The 18,351-nt window shown below is 49.3% G+C and overlaps 1 protein-coding gene across 1 annotated transcript in view; it reads right to left on the bottom strand.

The window, feature by feature from the left end:
* Positions 1-1,976: 1,976 nt before the first annotated feature.
* The window catches only part of TAPT1 (transmembrane anterior posterior transformation 1), a 65,725-nt gene continuing 49,350 nt past the window's right edge, over positions 1,977-18,351 (bottom strand). Inside the window, exons 6-14 of the mRNA XM_075544509.1 lie at positions 16,951-17,048; positions 16,699-16,768; positions 11,920-12,000; positions 11,097-11,206; positions 9,155-9,214; positions 8,082-8,150; positions 5,862-5,938; positions 4,064-4,224; positions 1,977-3,222 (exon numbers count right to left, since the gene is read on the bottom strand). Coding sequence (XP_075400624.1) covers positions 2,993-3,222; positions 4,064-4,224; positions 5,862-5,938; positions 8,082-8,150; positions 9,155-9,214; positions 11,097-11,206; positions 11,920-12,000; positions 16,699-16,768; positions 16,951-17,048 — 956 coding nt within the window. The 3' untranslated portion in view covers positions 1,977-2,992. The remainder of the gene's footprint in view (positions 3,223-4,063; positions 4,225-5,861; positions 5,939-8,081; positions 8,151-9,154; positions 9,215-11,096; positions 11,207-11,919; positions 12,001-16,698; positions 16,769-16,950; positions 17,049-18,351) is intronic.

Raw genomic sequence — 18,351 nt, 5'->3', positions numbered from 1 at the left:
ATGCCATTCCTCCTCTGCTGAACTGCCAGGAGTTGTATTTTGTGGGTCTAATTAAGACGCGTTTCTTTCCCTTTTATACGGTGGCGGTGGTTAGGAGCTGCTGGATGGAGTTAGCCTCACAGTGACCCCAAGTGTCCTCCCAGTCGGGTCTCCGACACCGTCATCTCTCAGGAACTGTGGGAGTTTTAACTGCAAACTTTTGGGGGAGCAGCGAGGCACCGAACTGTTGCTCTATCAGGGTTCATGTTTACATCCACGGAACATTAAGTCTAAATGTTGGCCAGCGCCACTGCTAAGGTTCGCTGAGCCCATGAATGACCCGTGCTCTCTATCTGGGTGGTAAATGAGTGCGGGTGTGACCTGTCGTGGTCCACGTCGATTTGCTGGGCCACCAAGGATGGCGTGAGCTTAGCAGGGGCTGTAAGATGCAGGTGTGTGACTGTCAGTAGCAGCGGGCAGCCTCCTCTTTCTTCCGCCGTCCAGTGCCTGGCCCCCAGCACCACTGTTGAGAATGCAAGAAACTTCCTCTGCTGACGGGGTTTCCCAGCATTCTATCGTCTGAGCCCACACAACCTTTTGGAAGACAAGATGAGGCGCTTTGCACCACGAAGGTCCGGGGAAGCAGGAGCCCCAGAAAACCCTGTCTCTTAAAATGGAGAAGTCGAGTCTGACCGACGCGTGGGTAAGACTGTCCCACGTCACGGGAAGCATTAGCAAAAGAAATCCAATGACCTTTTTAAAAAAGATTACAAAATTGAATTTATTGAGTTTTCACACAAGATGCACTTAGAAAATTAGTAGGGAACGCCACTGTAACAGAGAAAACGACCATTATCCGGGCGCCTCACAGCATCTACAGAGGAGGTGCATGTCTTCCCAGTGAAAGCCCAGACACAAAGGATCCCAGCTGACCGGAAAGACAGACACTGTCTGCCCGCACTCCTCGGGAGTGCAAGGCTGGGCCGAGGTGTCTCCAGCTTCTTCCTGCTCACGGATCTCCTAACTGATGAGAGAGGAGGGGGAGGCGAGAATAACAATCCCAACAGCAGGTTCCATTGACACACGTAACAAAGCCATGAAAATAAACGTCTTTTCATTTTTAACTGAAAATACATTCTGCTCTCACAAAAGCAGTTGTGTACAATTTCCTCTCTGACCCCAGCAGAGCACAACGCCAAATGGTTAAATTCACTTCTTGTATTTCAAAGCAACACGTGCCGAAGGCCGCTTTCTCTGTCACCCAGGAAACGGGCAGATGGTCTCAAGTTCACCTTGGGCTTCACTAATGGAAGTGAAAGTGTGCCCGAGACATCTGCACATGGGCTGGGCTTCTCAATCACAACCGTTCACAGAAGCATCATCTTCGGGACTGTTCTGAACACACAGCTTTTAGCTGCTTACAAAAGGCAGAGAGGAGTCTCAAGTACAACATGCTGGCAAAGAACCTGTCCTTTCAGGAGGCCACAGTCAGCCACGAAGCCGAGATGGAACCTGGATCGTGGTCCCTTGTGGCTGCCCACACCCACACCCACACCCTTCCCTGCTCCCACTGACCTCCGTCACAGCATGTTCTCTCAGCGCAGTCACTTCTCCCAGCATGCACACCCTGGCACCTGAACCCAGATTCTGTCCCAGGCACACGCAGCCCACTCCAGCCACACTCCTCATACAGACTCCACGCCCCAGTCACCCACACAGACCTCCTCCCACATTACATCCGACGCTGGCAGACACACCCCGGGTCCCTGTTCCCAGAGACACCACCCACTCTCTCTCCCCATACACACCCCGTACACGCCCTACACAAACCCACCCTTGGCACGGGCACGTCTTCCCCAGCGGGCAGACTCATACCCTACTCTCCCCATACAGACCCCTCCCCCTGGCACTCTCCCCAGACAGACCCCAGCCCAGGCATAGATCAAACAGTCACTCCCTATAGAGACCCTGCTCCTTGTATATATTACTGCCCCCTTCTCCCCTCCCCCTGGCACTCTCCCCAGACAGGCCCCAGCCCAGGCACGGGCACAATCCAGTCACCTACACGGGCCTTCTCTCTCACCAGACTGCCCCCTCCCTGCAGAGCTCCCCAGGGCACGGGCACCACCACCATACGCACCCACAGCGAAAGCCGCCTGACCTGATAAAGCCGGAGCAACAGTGCGCTCCCTGAGCCACTCTTAAATGGCTACTTAGAAAACCCGGATGAAGCGGGCACCTCTGGGTTTTGGACATTTACAATTTCCCGGTCCATTCAAACTCTTTTCTCAGTTAGCAACGTGTGAAGCACCGAATCCTCAGCGAGACCAGTTAGCCCTGCGCTGCTGCTCGCATCACCCCTTATCTCACCCCGAGCTTCCCGGGAGGGCCCCACACCCCGCCCATACAGCTTGGCGCTGGATGGCAAGAGTCCACATTTCCTCAGGGCTGCACACCCTTCGTCAACTGTAGCTTTTTTCCATTACAAATTGAACAACATGGCTTAGGTTTCATTTTTCCAGACAAAGTTACTGTGCCTCGCGTCTTAGTTAAGGTAGCCTTTTATTCTGAGGAGCTCGGATACACCTTCAGAGGATTAGGGTGGTGGGCAGGCCTTTCCTGCAAGTCTAATGATAGGTTACTGCTCTGGCAGATGGAGGAAGGTCTGAAATCGTGTGTGGACGTGGTGTGAGCCTGGGACGGTGGAGCTTCACAGTTTTCCAGGTGAGTCACGATACTGAAGCGGCCCCGGGGCGCACTAGCCGTTTCCAGAATGCGGTGCTGCTCCTGGAAGCATCCTGCTGCATGGCCAGTGGGGGCGTCTTCACAACCCGCCACCTCTCCCCAGGAGCTGAAGTTGGGGCCCTCACCCCGACTGCACTGCTGGAAGAAAGAGCCTAGTATTTGCTCGCTGTGAATAATTTAAGTTTTTAAATAAATATTTTAGCGCCCGGTGGCGTGGCTAGTGTCTGCTGCCCAGGGCTAAGTGGCTGGCACGCCCGCGGGCCGGGGCTCAGTCAATCCGGTTCCCACAGATCGTGAACCTGTCTATCTCGAGCAGATCTTTCTTTGAGGACCTGTGTTTCAGTTCGGGGTTTTCCTGCGTGATGTCCTTGTCGTCGCCGTCTGGAGTGGTCAGAAACTGGTCAGAGTTGCTGGTCACCAGAAGGGGGACGATGTTTTCCTTCGGGTGGGGCGGCTGGCTGGTGACTGATGCTGACAGCGTTTCTTCGGAGGCGAGGCCTGTGGAACAAGGCACCCTCAATCAGAAGGGGCTCCCCTGACACAAGCACCCCCTCTGCACGCTGAAGCCTGGCAGGCAAGCCCAGTGGCCCCCCTGCTGGGCCCACATGCCTCTGCCGGTCACTTCTCGCCTGACGCCCTGCCAGGCCACAGATGCCCGCTCCGCCCTCTGCCGACCCCTCACAGTCCCGTGTGCCACACAGCTTGGGCCTGCCCTTTGGAGCCTGTCTTCCACAAAGCTGCACACTAGCCTGAGGGGCAAGTGGGCGCACCTTGCTCCCGGCCCACCGAGGGGCCACCTCACCAGGCTGCTCCTGCCTGGAACCCCAGTTGGCGCTGGCCCCTCTGCCAGGCCCATGGCCTCCCACCTTCCGCCCCGGTCAGGGGCACCTCCCGTAGACTCTGACTTGCGCGCACTCACATCCTCCCGGGCGGATGACCTTCTTCAGCACTCACTGTCACCTGGCTAGTGCACATCCCCTCCTAGAAACGCCACCAGGAGGACACAGGCATGTCCCTAGGGGTGTCCCCAAGGCACCTGGAAGGCCTGGCCATCTCTGTCCTGAGGCAGCAGCCACTGAAAACCCCAGGGAGCGACGGGTCACAGGGGTCGCAGAGTCAGGGGCAGCTGGCTGCCTCGGCTTCCCAGAGCGAGGGTATAGCTCCTCTGGGGGACATGCGACTCAACAACATGCGAACGTGGATCACTGGGTCATGGGGCGCAATCTGAAGCTCAGCGCGTCACGTGCCAGCAGCTGAGCAAATGGCGATCCAGACTGCTCTGCTGGGCCTGCACTGGCCAGGTGCTGGTCACGCAGCCCCAGGCGTATGGCCCACGTACCTTGAGGCAGTTTACTTCTGCTCTGCGCCTGGCCGGGCGGTCGGCCGGGCGTGCCCATCGGGGGCGGGTTGAACAGCTTCTCTTCCATTTTGGCCTCCTTCACATACTGGCAGGACTTCCCCAGCAGCACAATGCTGTTCAGTACTTTCAGGGAGATCAACCTGGAACCGGAAACGGACACAAAGCTGCGGTCATTCCCTCTCCTTCCTGCCTGCCAGCCAGCTTTCCTCCCGGAAGTCCCCCCGCACGGGAGGGAGGCGTCAGCGCATGGCTCGGCTGCTAACAAGAGGCGGGTGGTTTGAAGGCATCTGGTGCCCTATGTGCCCCTGCTGCCCCAGGGCCTGGAGCCCACCCCAGCGCCTGCCAGTCACAGAAAACGCCCCCGCCGTCAGTGAGCGAAAGAGTTAAACTTGGCAAATGTACTCGCATTTCACACGTGTTTCTAGACCTGGACGAAATGATGGACTGCAGCAGATGTTCACGGTCTCCCAACAACGTGAAACCAGCATTGGCAGACTGCGCATTTTTAAGGAGTGAAATTCCTGAAAGGGTTTTTCATCTTCAAAGAGTTGTAGAGCACGGCTTAAAATAATACAGTGCTCATAAACTTGGGGGAAAAAAGAAGTGGAATAAAATCCTCTGCGAGAAGGGCTTTGCGCAAATGGCTTCAGTAACACTAAAAACAAACCGTGAAGATGACTAAGGAGGGCCTCCTACTTGATGTAACTAGAATTTAACCAAGCCCACACCCACCTGGTGCTACAGGACACACCGTGAAGCGAAGGGGTGGTAGCAGTGCAATTAGGGTGGGCTTAACCTCTCTTAACAGCTTCCCTTGACACAGGCAGCCCCTGATGACGGCAAGCCCTTTCTGTCTTTAACGTGAATTTAACAAGGAACAGTGAGGCATGGTCCATATCAGTCACCTCTTTACCTCAATGTCCCTTTCCTTGAATGAAAAAGCATACAAGAAACTTCCAGACCCACTGACACATCTCTGAGTCGACACTGCAGGGGAACGGCTGCCTTGCCGTGTGTCGCATTAACAGGAGCCTTGGGGGCAGAGAGTGTATGCGCACGCGTGACTCTCAGAAGAGGGTGTGAAGGGCCACGCGTCATGCAGCAGGTGAAATACATGCAGCAATGGCTGAACAACGGGCATGGGTTCTGCTGTGTGTATTCTCAACAGGTAGATGCACACAATGTACAAGGAAAGAAAAATAAACCTTCGCCCACACTACGCCCTGGCCACTCTACTCCTAAGTGTGTTCTTCAGAGGAAATCAAAGTGGGGCCCACCCGAAGACTTGACAGGAATGTTCCAGCAACTTTCTTGTCCGAGCCCCACACTGGGAATGGCCCAGAGACCCCTCACAGGTGAATGGGCCAGCACAGTGGAGATACTACTAAGCGATCAAAATGAGTCAGCTGTTGCTATATTCACCCCCAGAGAATCTCAGGAACAATGGTGCTGAGTGAAAGAAGCCACAGGAGCGCCCACGTGTGAGTCACGTTGGACAACTGAGGGCTCGGTTCATTGCCTGGAATGTGAGGATGTTTTAGGGTTTGAATATACAAAGATATGTGAAACCTGCCCGTTCCAGTTTGTATAGCTGGGGGTGGAACAACCCTTTCACAGGGTCGCCAGATTCATCACAGTAGCAAAATTACAGTGATGAAGTAGCAACGAGAATAATGTTATGGTTGTTGGGGGGTCACCACGACATGAGGAACGTAGGAAAGGGCCACGGCATCAGAAAGGTTGAGAGCACTGGGAGAGCTCATCTTACCCAACTTACCCCAAATAGAAGAGAATGCCACAGGCATAGGACAGGATTCCTTGCACTTTAATTGAGCTTGTTACCACTCTGATGAGCTAGCCAGGAACAAACACAAACAACACACACACACAAACATGTGGCATCAGTTAGCAGTTAGCTCAGAAACAGAAGATTTCCCCCACCTTAGCACACACCCACGGCTTCTGTCTAAACCCACTGCCTGGTCCAGGACTGCCCTCCGCTTCACAGCACCGTGAGGGGACCCTGCAGACCCTCTGGAGTCCCATGACACAGAGCTCACGAAAGGCCCCTAGACCTGCACCTACTGAAGACCCCCCCCAAAGTAGCAGCTTCTGAAACGAAAACTTCTTCAGGAAAGTGAAAATGAATTCTTACTACACATTTCCTAGCCAGAGGTGAAAAAGTTAGCGAGTGCTTCCTTTAACTTTGCTTTTGTTTCTTAAAAAAAAAAAAAAAAAATTTTTTTAAATTTAAATGTGTTGATTGATTTTGTTTTTTGCCACCCAGTGACTTGCAGGGAACACAGAGAAAAGGATCCATACAAGTCAGGGAAATGGGCTAGCACATGTTCACTCAAGTTTTTTTGTCAGGAAAAAGACTTGGGAGTGGAAACCCTCATCCGATTAAAGTCACCGTGTTCATGGAAGGCCAGAATTTTATTTCTTAGGCTGAGACAAACCATTTCCTTATTTAAGGCTTCATACACTTGTTTTTATCTAATGTAATACTAAAGAATTTAGAAATCTAGGTGGTAAGAGATCTTAGTATATGACAGTTTCTTTTACTTTTTACTTTGTTTTAAATATGAAGCTATTTTCGGACTCGAGGTAAGGATTAGAGGGAAACTGTCCAATGATGGCCATGGTCTGGGGTCATTGCTCCACACGTTCTTCACAGTCCCGGCCACGCTCGGGAGTGCCAGGAGGAGGGCTGCAGGGAACCCCACCTCCCTGGAGAGCAAGCGCTAGTCTCCAGAACGGTTCCCTCAACATGTCATCAGAGCACATCATGACCCCAGATGCTCGTTTAATAAAGGAAACGAGGCTAGAGTGGCCCCTTCAAAAGACCAAGCTAAAACCAAGTCACTATGCACAGCGCTTTCTGGGAATTACGAGTCCAGCTGACAAACGAGGGGATTATTATCTGGCAGAGCAGATCCAGTCCTCTGCTTTTTGTGGTCAAATCAGTTGGGCAAACCTAGGCTGATCCTCACACCTGCGGTACCATGGTTCCAGCCATCCAAAGTAACGGTGTAAATGTAATCCCTTATTTTAGCTCACTTCTTAAATAACTTTAATCTTTAAAAATCAAACCTTTCTGAAATTATGGGGGCAACAAAGCAAACTACAGACCTATATAACAAACTATTAATTGGAAATATTTAGGATGTGGTTAACTGGACTGTTGGACTGAACTTTAATTAATATGACTTCCACCATCTAAAAAATGTCAGACAAGCTGGCCCACATCACAGTTGGTCCCACTTGAATCTGCTTTATACTTTTCCTCACTGATTTCCATAAGACCCTGTGTCTGCAAAGAACTCCACATCTTTTTTTAGGCAAAAAGAATATAGCAACTATTTGCAAGGCTGTTGTGGATGGCATGCTTTTGAGTTGATTTCATTTACTTTCAGGAGAGCTTTTCACTGTAAGAAACTAGGATAGCATTTTAAATAAGTTATTACAATGGATATAGAATGTCTTTATTTGAGCAAACCATCTATTTTTTAACCTGCTGGTTTCTACAATTTTACTACGATAAATGTCATTATGATATACGCCCTCCCCTGTAAGCCATTTGGTGTGCCTGTGTACCCGTTTTATTCGGATGAACTCCCAGCACTGGAGTAACTGGACTGAATCAATAAAGTGACCCATAGAACGAATCTCCCACAAAAATGTTGGGTTCATTTCAATTTCTTCTTGCAGGTATCACAGTGGCCACTTCATGGCCAGCACCAGGTGGTCTTGTCATTTAAAATGTAAGCTTTTAGCCATTTAGCAAGAAAGAAAAAAGCGGATTCTCGCAGCTCGGAAAGCTTAGGCACCAGTGTTCCTTACCCTCGCCTCGTCTCTGCTTGGCGGCCAACTTCCAAATGAACACAGCGGTCAGGTCACCTTTTATTTTTAATCAATCCTGTTGATAAGCAAGCACCTACCCCAGCTCTAGAACCGCGGCTATCTCCGGCAGAGCCTGGAGAGAAAGCGGACTTACCAGCACAGCCAGCGGCAGAGGGATGAAGCCCATCCGGCGAGCCACGGAGTCGCTGTAATCCGTGTACGCCTGGGGAGGGGGAGGAGAGCATTCGGTCACGCGCTCTGCCCCACACACCGCCCGTCAGAGTGCGGTACACCTGGACAAACACCGCGTGAGAGCATTGAGCACGTGGCGCGTTTTCATAGAGGAACACGCTTTGATGAGGTTCCCGGGGGTGGGGCCCACTAACTTGAGCAGAGGAGGAGGGGAATTAAGGGCAGGGGGCAGTGAAGGTGTCAGAGGCAAGGCTGCTGGGGCCACAGTCACAGAGACACAGCCAGCTGCACAGGCGCAGGAAGGAGCTGGGACTGCACCCTGGACAGGACTCTTGCTACAGGCACATCTCTTTTACCGACACTCTATCCTGAAAGCAGAAGAGCACCCAAGGGCTATGTGACAGGGGCACCTCTCAGACACGCCCCCTGCAGGGCCGATGGATTCCTTACTGCAGCTCTTCTAGCCCAAGTCTCTCTGACTCCCACCAAACGACCTTTCCCTGCATGGGCTGGCTAAGAAGGTGGAGGCGGTGTGTGTGTGACACTGATAGGGTGCACCCGAGTAACTGCTCACAGGAGTAAAAGCACACTAAGGGCAGGAGGTGGTGGCTGATATCCAAAGTGACGGAGGGATACAGAGGGGGGCAGCTGAGATATACTGCACCTCCATCTTCTTGGGACCAGTCTTGTGTTAACTTTCATGAAGGAAACAGTTACTTCAACCACACCTTGAGGGAATGGTCACAAAGCCCGGGATTCAGGACCACGGCTGTGGGGGTGGGGTACTAACAGGTAAGTCCATGAGCTGAAAGGGAACCCAATACCTATTTAGGTAACTGAGTAAAACCTTGTAGAAATCTAACTGCTTAGGGCCATTCCAATGCTGCATAAACCGTGTATTCTTTAGCGGGTTGGGTGGTGCTGACTTGCAGCATGTGGAGTAGAGGGCAGGGACCTGGAGGAAGAACACTCCGGGAGCCTGACCTAAGAAATAAGCCCTGCAGGAGACAAACCATGAGGTCAAGTCATGCTCACGTTTTTCTGCCGGCTGCTGACGAGGTCAAAAGCCAGGCTGGCCCTGTACTCACTGTAGACCTAGAAGGAGGGAAAGACGAAGCATTAGTGACCCGGAGCAAAGAACAAGACTGCAGAGAGGCTGCTCCAACGGGAATGTGATGTGCAGTTCACCTTGGGCAAGGTCTTCCCAGGCACCTGGGGTCAGGTCCCTTCTCTAGCTGGCTTCCAAGAGTGAGGGTCCCTGTTAGGGCCAGAGCCTGTTAAAGACCTCTTTTCTAATTCAAGGAGGGAGAAATAGTCAATGATTAGGATGCTAAAAGTTTATAACTGTGGAAAAAATGACCATTTTAATAAGTGTAAGGTACACAAGGTAATTTAAAAGTATTTTAAATGAAACCTTCACAATTAAAAAATTAGTATTACTGAGTTTTGGCTGCTTAAAAAAGTAGGTACTGTATAAGAAACAGATGTTACAGAGGACTTGTAAATTGTCACTTCCACAAAAAGTGCTATGGGCCACCTGGGCAAGCCACTAAATGTTACCTTGGGAGCTGAGAAGATGGGTCCATGCAAAGGGGACTATTGTGCATTCACAGAGAGAGCATGTTTGACTGAGCTAGAGGAGAGCCTGCCAAGACCCACAGTCAAGTCCTCACAGCAGAGCTGTTGCAACTGCATTCAACTGAACATTTTTGCCTTTTGAAAATAGGAAGTATCACAATTTATTAAAAGCACAACCCAGTAAAATCCAGAAAGCGGATGAAACTCGATCTATTTGGGGGCCGAGGAAGGATGCGCATAGGGAAACGATGGTCTGTTTTATAGGTCATTAGCCTAGAGACACACTTCCGTTTGCAATTCTACAGAATATCTCGCCATGCGCTCTGGTGGTGGAGGTGGTGGTGGAGGGATGAGCTCTGTGCTGAGCTGCTGCTAACCCAAAGGTCTCGTTGGGACCTATCAGCTCTCCTCGGGAGAAAGATGAGGCTTTCTGATCCTAGACAGATCCAATAGCCCTTGAAACCCACGGGACAGTGTTACTCTGTCCTCTAGGATTGCGATCGGTCAGAACTGACGATGGCAATGGGTTTGCCGGTTATATCTGATGACAATATAAAGAACATCTTTCAGTTTCATCAAATATGTTCACCAGAAAAAGACAAGGAAGGCTCTGGCTTGCTAACACTTAGCAAGAACTTATTCATGAACTCAGGCCAAAAAATGCAAATGATAAAACATGTTTTTAAAACCTTCCCACACTGAAGCTACCGCCCTGGGAGAATCTTTTAAGGCCGACACTGAAACGACTCTCTGAAGTCAACTTTAAACAAACAGCAGTTTAGCTTAAAACGGAAAACATCTGCCTCTAGCACTGTGCTCTTTTAGAGACCTGTCTCTTCCGCTCCCGGTCAACTGACAGCAGGAACTAACAAGTTCAAGCGAATGCTTAAGGGGCAGTGAGCCCACCTTAGTGGTGGAGGAAGAGCCTGGAAAAGCCTGAGGGTGTTAAGAAAAGACTTGAAGAGTAATACATGCCACGGAACTGCGCACACAAACTTTTGGATTTATGTGTATATTGTCACCCAAACCCCAAAACACACATTTAAAATAAACCCAGCCAGCAGTCCTTTTTTTTTTGAGAAACAGCGTGATTTTAAAAACTTTAAGTGGAAAGATTATGGTGGTATAATATTTAATAATGCCCTTGAGTTAAATGACATGTGGACTTAAACTGCTGGGCAGTCTATCTTTTCACCTAAAAATATGGAACTAGGGCTGCTTAATGCTGAAATGAAACTGTAATGAGTTTTAGGAATTTAAAAATCAGAGTTCTAACTTCAAAATAGCCATAGTCTTCTTATCTTCATGAATACACCCATCTAAATTTAGCATTCCACAACGTTACAGCACTACGAAGGAAAAGCCATTGTAGATGCTGAACTGTGTGCGAGATACATACATCAGCAGTAATGTCGTTGAACTTGGTGATGAAAGCATGTTTGACAATGTCCACGGCAATTTCTGATGCAATCACCATACAGACATCTGGAAATAGCACCCAGAGGTGATCTGGAAAATTTGGGGGAACAAAGACAGCTAATTAAATCTCAATGTGAACTGATTCCACAGTAACAGAAATAAATCTCCACATGGCAAAAATGGCATTATTTTCTATAAACAATGATAGACCTATCATGCAATTAATCATGTTTTAGCAATTAAACAAGTGTCCGGGCCTGCATGGCTTCTAGTGTGGGGGGGGGGCGGGAGGGAGGGGAGGGATCAGCTTGCAATAGGATGGGTCCTAATCCTTCCTGAGGTGTGCTTCTAAACAGGGAGAGGAGACACGGCACATTGTGTGTGTGTGTGTCACACACACACACACGGAAGATGGTGTGGAGGGACGCTTTTGGACAAGCTGAGGAATGGCAGGAAATGGTGGGGTTGCAGAAGCTGAGAAGAGGAAGGATCTTCTCTTGGCGTCAACAGAGGGCACAGGGTCCTGATAACCCTCGGATGAACCCACCAGCCTTCAGAACTGTGAGAAACCACAGTTGTGCTCCTTAAAGTAGGTTCCTGTGGTCCCTCACCATGGCCGCCCCAGCCCACCAAGGCTGCGCCGCCCCAGCACAGAGTACCACCCTGTCTGCTGGCTCTGCAGAGGAAGGCATTCACACCACCCAAACAATGATGTTCTGGTGATAACTCATCTAAGTCCACATTAAAGAATGATTTGGGGCTCAAGAATAAGATTACATGACACTGTATGACAAGTTAGTTACCTGGATTCCAAGAAAATTGTTCCATGTTTCTGAGACACACTATTAGCAAAAGTACATAGTTTGTGAACCGTTCCTTAATATCTGAAAAACAAGCATCAGAACATGATGAAATTACTATGCTGTTGAACTATGTACAGTAGCACAGTGCCCTGTCCTGCGCCACCCTCAGCGTTCTTTTGAGCAGCCACCGTCAATGATCTTGTTGAAACGTCTTCTCTCCTCCGCTGCCCCGCTATGTTTACCAAGCAAGATGTCCTCCGTCAGTTCCTGATCTCTCCGAAAACGTGTCCAAAGTATGGGAGAGGAAGTCTCATTATCTTTGTCTTACTTCCAGGACAACTGACTGGACAAGAAATATTCTGACGGACATTCAGGATGGTGCCACACTGGTAAACAGTGTACGTCTTTTGTCACAGGGATTCAGGGTGAAAATTGCAGAGTTCTAAGTTTGAAAACTTTTTCAAATCATCAGTCTGTTCACACTGGGTCATCAGAAACCCCCAGTGACCTCTTCTTCATTCTTATAGAAGAGCAAGGAGTAAAACACAAGACTTGGGTGGGTACGTAAAACTGGCGTTCTCGACGATTTCCAGTCTGGTGGATGAGAAACACTCACGAACCAGCCAAATGCATCCTTCCGCTGAAAACACTGTTACAGTGGCGTCTCGTAGAATAAAGGGGAACTCGGGGAGCAGAAACCCTCACAAATTATTTTCATATCCCACAGTGACTGCTGTCTCCCTTCCCCCATGGCAGGGTGTGGGTGATTGCAATGTAGATCATTATGATCGATTTCCCCTCCCCCTCCCCCACTCTCTCCCTATCCTGGTATCACTATTCCCATTCCTGCTCCTGGATTCCGGGTGGCGTGACTTTTTATCTCTATCCCTGTGTATTCGTTCCAGTCCAGTCCAGAGAGCAGCAGCAGCGGGGTCCATAGTGGGGAGTGAGGAAGCCTCAAGGAACCAGGGGAATTGTGCGCTTTACTGCACTGACTGACTCATCTTTTCTCTGTGACCTCTCAGTGGAGGATGTTCCATTGTTTACAGATGGGCTTTGGGTTTCTGCTCCAACCCCCCTCGTTCTCAATCATGTTTCTGTTTGCTTGTTTGTTAAGGGTCTTCTGATGCCTGTTACCTGGTCCCCATGACACCTCATGATCACACAGGCTGGTGTGCTTCTTCTACATGGGCTGTTGTTTCTCTGCTGGAAGGCCGCTTGTTTCACTTCGAGCCTTTCAGACTCCAGATGCTGTATCTTTTAATAGCCGGGCACCATGTGCTTTCCTCGCCATATCTGCTATGCATATACTTTTCTTCAGCAATTGTGCTGGGAGAGTGAGCATCTCAGATTGCCAATTTGTTAGAACAAAGTGAAGAATCTAGTTTTAATGAATTCAATAAAAGTCCATAATTGCATTCCTGCTAAAGGTGAGTTTACACATTCCATGCTGTTACTTTCTTACAGAATCTAAGATGTCACTGAAAAATAGGATGGACTACATCAATTGATGTCCGGAGTAGGCCTGGCCCATGGTATGTGGGACTACCTAATAGAGGCCTGCAGTTAGGCACCACCACCCATACAGCAAGCTCTGCCTGTGTCCATACATTTGACCCAGGTCCCTAATAGGAGGGGCTTCAGAAAGTCCGTGGGATAATTCCATTCTCGCTTCATTCCATTTCCCCCTGGAACTAATAGCACAGTAAACCCTGGCCTCACCCACCCGTCCTAGAGAAGCTGACCAGGATGGCTCTCAGTCTCACCTTTGTTCCTTTTGCTTACTCCCACCTGTCCCCTGGGTGACAAAACAGAGACACTCACTGGAAGGATGGGCTGTCAGGTACACATGGGCCTGAGTCAGGCTCAGTTCAATGACTGTCCACGTCGCTGCTGCTGCAAGTCCAAAGCTTCATTTTCCTTTTCAGTTTTCACTATTATTGCTTCCTATTATCAATTATCTTTGTCTTTCAATGATCAAATCACTCAGAACTCACTGCCACTGAGTTAATGCAGACTAATACAGGGCAGAGTAGAACTGCCCCTGTGAGTTTCTGAGATTAACTATTTATGGGTGTAAAAAGCCACCCCCCACCCCCTTTCGCCATGGAGTGGCTGGTTTAGAACTGCTGAACTTGTGGGTCACAACCCAATGTATAACCACTCTGCCACCAGGCTCCCTTTCACTTAACAACAAAACTATGAAACTGAGGCTGTTACATGAAGATTTAAAAAACCAAACCAATTTCCACAGCTGGCTCTAACTATATACTGACCCTGCTCTCTGTGGCATCAGAAGCTCTGGTCTAACTCTCTAGAGTATTTAAATTACCAGCTACTTTAAGATCAGCGTTCTCAACCTGTGGGCTGCGACCCTTTGGATGGGGGTGTCGAGCGACCCTTTCACAGGGGTCGCCTGATTCATAACAGTAACAAATTTACTTACGAAGTAGCAAAGAAAATGTTATGGTTGGGGCGTCACCACAACATAAGGAACTGTATTAAAGGGTGGCGGCATCAGGAAGGTTGAGAACCACTGCTTTAAATACTCACGCACCTTGGCCTCTTAAAGAAAACCCCAAATGTCCTTGAACCTTTTCCCCCTATTTAAATGTTTTACACAGCTTTTTAATTTGAGACTCAAATTTGGCTTTGACAACTTGAGCCTTTCTAAAGTATACCGAAATTTAAAGAAAAGTTCTTACCTAATAAAACCTTATCTAGGAGAAGAGCTTTTTGTTATAGTGAGAACTAACAGATTCTGAGATGGAAACCTGCTGCAGACACTGGGTGAACACAGCGCACATTCAGAGTCTGGATTCACATGGGGAAAGAGAGTCATTTTACTTTCTTACAAGACAGGAAATCCAGGCAAAACAGAGGTGCTCACTCTCACTAAGACAGTGGCTCTCCGTCTGTGTCTTACACTCACTTCTTATAGTCAAGCCTATTAGGCAACTTTTTCCGTTGTCATCACCACTAAGTTGGTCACACAAAAGGGGCCTGGAAAAACCCATTAACTTTTCATTCCATGTTCCCACAAACTTTCTGAAGTTGCTTTAACATAATGTTTACTACCACCTTTTAAATGTGCAACGGGTGACTTACTGCCAATGGGCATTCAAGTCTAATGCCGCTGCCCGGGCTACATGAAGGCGGCAAGGTCGGTGGGGCCTGAGCCCGAGGGCCACTCCATCTCCAGGAGATCCACACTCCACTCCATTTCATGCTCCCACAGGCAATGCATGGAGAGAAAGTGCACGGTCAGCTAACAGTGTGAAGAGAGATACAATGATTCTAAGATGTCCTAACTATGTCTCTAATGCTTCTTGAGCCAGCAGAAGCACTAGACTGCACAGTGCAGATGGCATCTCACCTTCTGGGCAGACTGCTCCAGGAAAATACAGAGCTGGGTGCAAGTGTCCCTGGTGGCCGGCCGTGACACTGCAGCTGTGGGCGTCCAAGCAGCTGTGCCCTCAGCATCACACACATACACACACACACACACACTGCAGCTGTGGGCGCCCAAGCAGCTGTGCCCTCAGCATCGCATCACACACACACACACACACACACACACACACACACACACACACACACACACCCAGCACGATTAACAGCAGAGATGGCGCAGGTTAGTTTACTACTACAGCTTCCTTACCCAGGCATGTATTTGAAAAGCTATCTAAGGGTAAAATCATCTTTTACATTCTTCTAAAACTTGCAGCAGTTTACCCAATGCAAAAATTTGCTTTGGGAAAATTGTGTTGGTCTAGAATTTTTTTCTAATGATAAAAAACACATGTATGCTGGTGGCCTAGTGGGTTGGGACTTCCAAAGCCAGTGGCTCAAATCTACCAGCTGCTCCATGGGAGAAAGAGGAGGTTTCTGGCTACCTGACAGAGTTATAGCCCGGCTCTCCTCTCTCCTACAGGAACTGAACAGCCTATAGGTTTCTCAGTGATAAAGGAGCCTCTTCCCAGAGGTAAAGCTTGTGTATGCACCCCTCCTTCTACTGAAAGGAGGGAGGGAGACAGAACAGACAAGGCTGAGTATGCGGGGAGAATCCGGGGTTACCCAGATGGCTGCCTCTGTGTTGTTCTCTACCTGTTTCAGACAAATGTCTGTAGCAGTGAGAGGCTTTTGGAAAAGTATGGTTAGGTACTACAGAGTTACACAGCTCCAGGGGGAAGGAAAAAGTTCACAAGGAAGCCCAGGAAGCATGCTGATTGTTGTCTAGGTGCAGCCTACATACAGCAAAATGAACCCTGCCTGGCCCCGAGCCATGGACAATCCGTGTCCTGAAGGATCTTCCTCTTTTCCGCTGACCACGCATGATGTCCTTTTCTAGGGACTGGTCCCTGCTGATGACAAGTCCAAAGTCCATGAGATGAAGTCTTGACATCCTTGCTGCTGAGGAGCATTCTGGCTACACTTCTTCCAGGGGAGATCTGTCTGTTCTTCAAATGTATCGATTCTTCTGTGGTCTTCCACGTTCAGGGCCTAACTTTCACATGCATATCAAGTGACTGAAAATCCCATGCATGCATGGCTTGGGTACATGTTAGTTCTTGACACAAAATTCTCACCTCTGCTCTGTAACATTTTAAAAGAGGATGTGCATTGCCAGGTCTTTCCAATGCAAATCCATCGACGGGGCACGAGAGCAGAATCGCTACACACAAAGGCGCAGTGACCCACAGGTGTGTCACCGGGGTTTCGGAAGGAACTGCAGAGTAAGACTGCCCAGACCCACACGCAGATGTTCACCATACGTACCGCTATTGGACATCTGGAAGAGATTGTTCTTTTCAAACTTCTTGAAAACACTGCCTTTAATTTCAACAAACTGAAAGAGCAAACAAAAATATCATCTTTGTATGAGAGTTTCAAAAGCGGGCAAGCTAGCAGAAAACTTCTGGACAAGACGCGATGCTATCCTCTTTGTGGAGTACTGTGGCTACGCAGAGCCTGTTGACAAGTGGAAAGGCACTTTTACATGTACGACAATGCAGTCAGCCTCCGACTTACATTATTAGACATCATGATAGTAAGCAGTGACTTGTTGTGGGAGTTGAAGGCTACGTTGAGGGTTGTTGCTTGAACCATGATAAGAATTGCGTGTAAAACTAGCAGTGCGTGGCGTTAAGGAAAACACGGTGTATATTCGGACAGCCTGTGAATGTAGGCCAGCACACGTTGCAGGGACTCTACTGACACGGCGGCTGAGCATCGGCCACCAGCTAAATGAGCACCGGGGACAGATGTGGTCATGTTTCCATGAAGGTTACAGCCTTGGAAACGCCCTGGGGCAGCTTTACCCTATAGAAGGTCCAAATATGAGTTTGAATTGGTGGGTGCAACAGGCTTAGTATACAAGCTTTGACATGAATACCGGAAAAAAGGTGCCGGTGGTTTCTAAGTGAGGTCTTGAACTATTCACCCCATTAGCTAGAGCTGGCACGCATTCAGAGTAAGGTCTCTGCGACCCACACGGGTCTCCTGAGAGCAGAAACTGATCCTGTGGCCCGTCTAACACACAGCTGTTCACTGAATGAGGGGGTCATGAAGATTTTGGCGACCGTGAAAGGTTTCTGACCGAGCAACCACCAAAACTTACCGTATATACTAGTGTATAAGCCGAGTTTTCAGCACAAAAACTGCTGGAAAACTGGGGTTCGGCTTATACACGGGTCAGTGGTACCCCAGCGAGGTGCAACACCTCATGGGCAATTGCTGTTCCTCCGCTGTTCATTCAAAGCCCCCTGACACTACAGGGCTTTGAATGTTTGTTTACTCACAACTAACCAAGCAGAGCCATCCTATGACGTGGACGGCTCCAATTCGCAGAAGCACCCGTAGTGATTCACTTACACCAGCAACTGAACTGGTAAGGATGTGTCTGTGGCTGCGCTCCATCTCTCCACTCTGGTCTCTGTGTTAATTCACATCCTGTATTTTCCACACTAGGCTTACACTCGAGTAAATCAGTTTTTCTGGTTTCCCAGGTAATAATTAGGTACCTTGGCTTATACTCAGGTCGGCTTATATTTTAGTATATACGGTAATTAGAATTGCAGGCATCAGAGTCGGAGGTGCTCTTGGCAGAGCATGGCCAGGTTGCCCATTTCTTGGGTGAAAAGGGGACCAAGAGTAGGAAGAGTTTGAGCCGCCGCGATCTACAATTTATGGGAAGGGGCTTCGGGATGGGGGTGGTGTGCTTTCTCTGTGACACCAGCACTCGGGGGCTTCAGAAAGTGGCCTGCAGACAAGTTTCAAAATAAACGCACCTTCTGCACGGACACAATCCACCTTTGACAAAGGAAAAAGCCTCCAAATTGTCATCCTGAAGTGATCCCCCACCCCCAGATCTTTCGGAGGAGCGCTGGTGGCGTAGTGGTTGCGCGTTGGGCTGCTCACTGCAAGGTCAGC

This window comes from Tenrec ecaudatus, chromosome 3 (assembly GCF_050624435.1).
Source record: "Tenrec ecaudatus isolate mTenEca1 chromosome 3, mTenEca1.hap1, whole genome shotgun sequence".
NCBI lineage: Eukaryota > Metazoa > Chordata > Mammalia > Afrosoricida > Tenrecidae > Tenrec > Tenrec ecaudatus.
The sequence above is the reverse complement of the archived record's forward strand: the minus strand, read 5'-3'. Positions and strand labels throughout refer to the sequence as shown.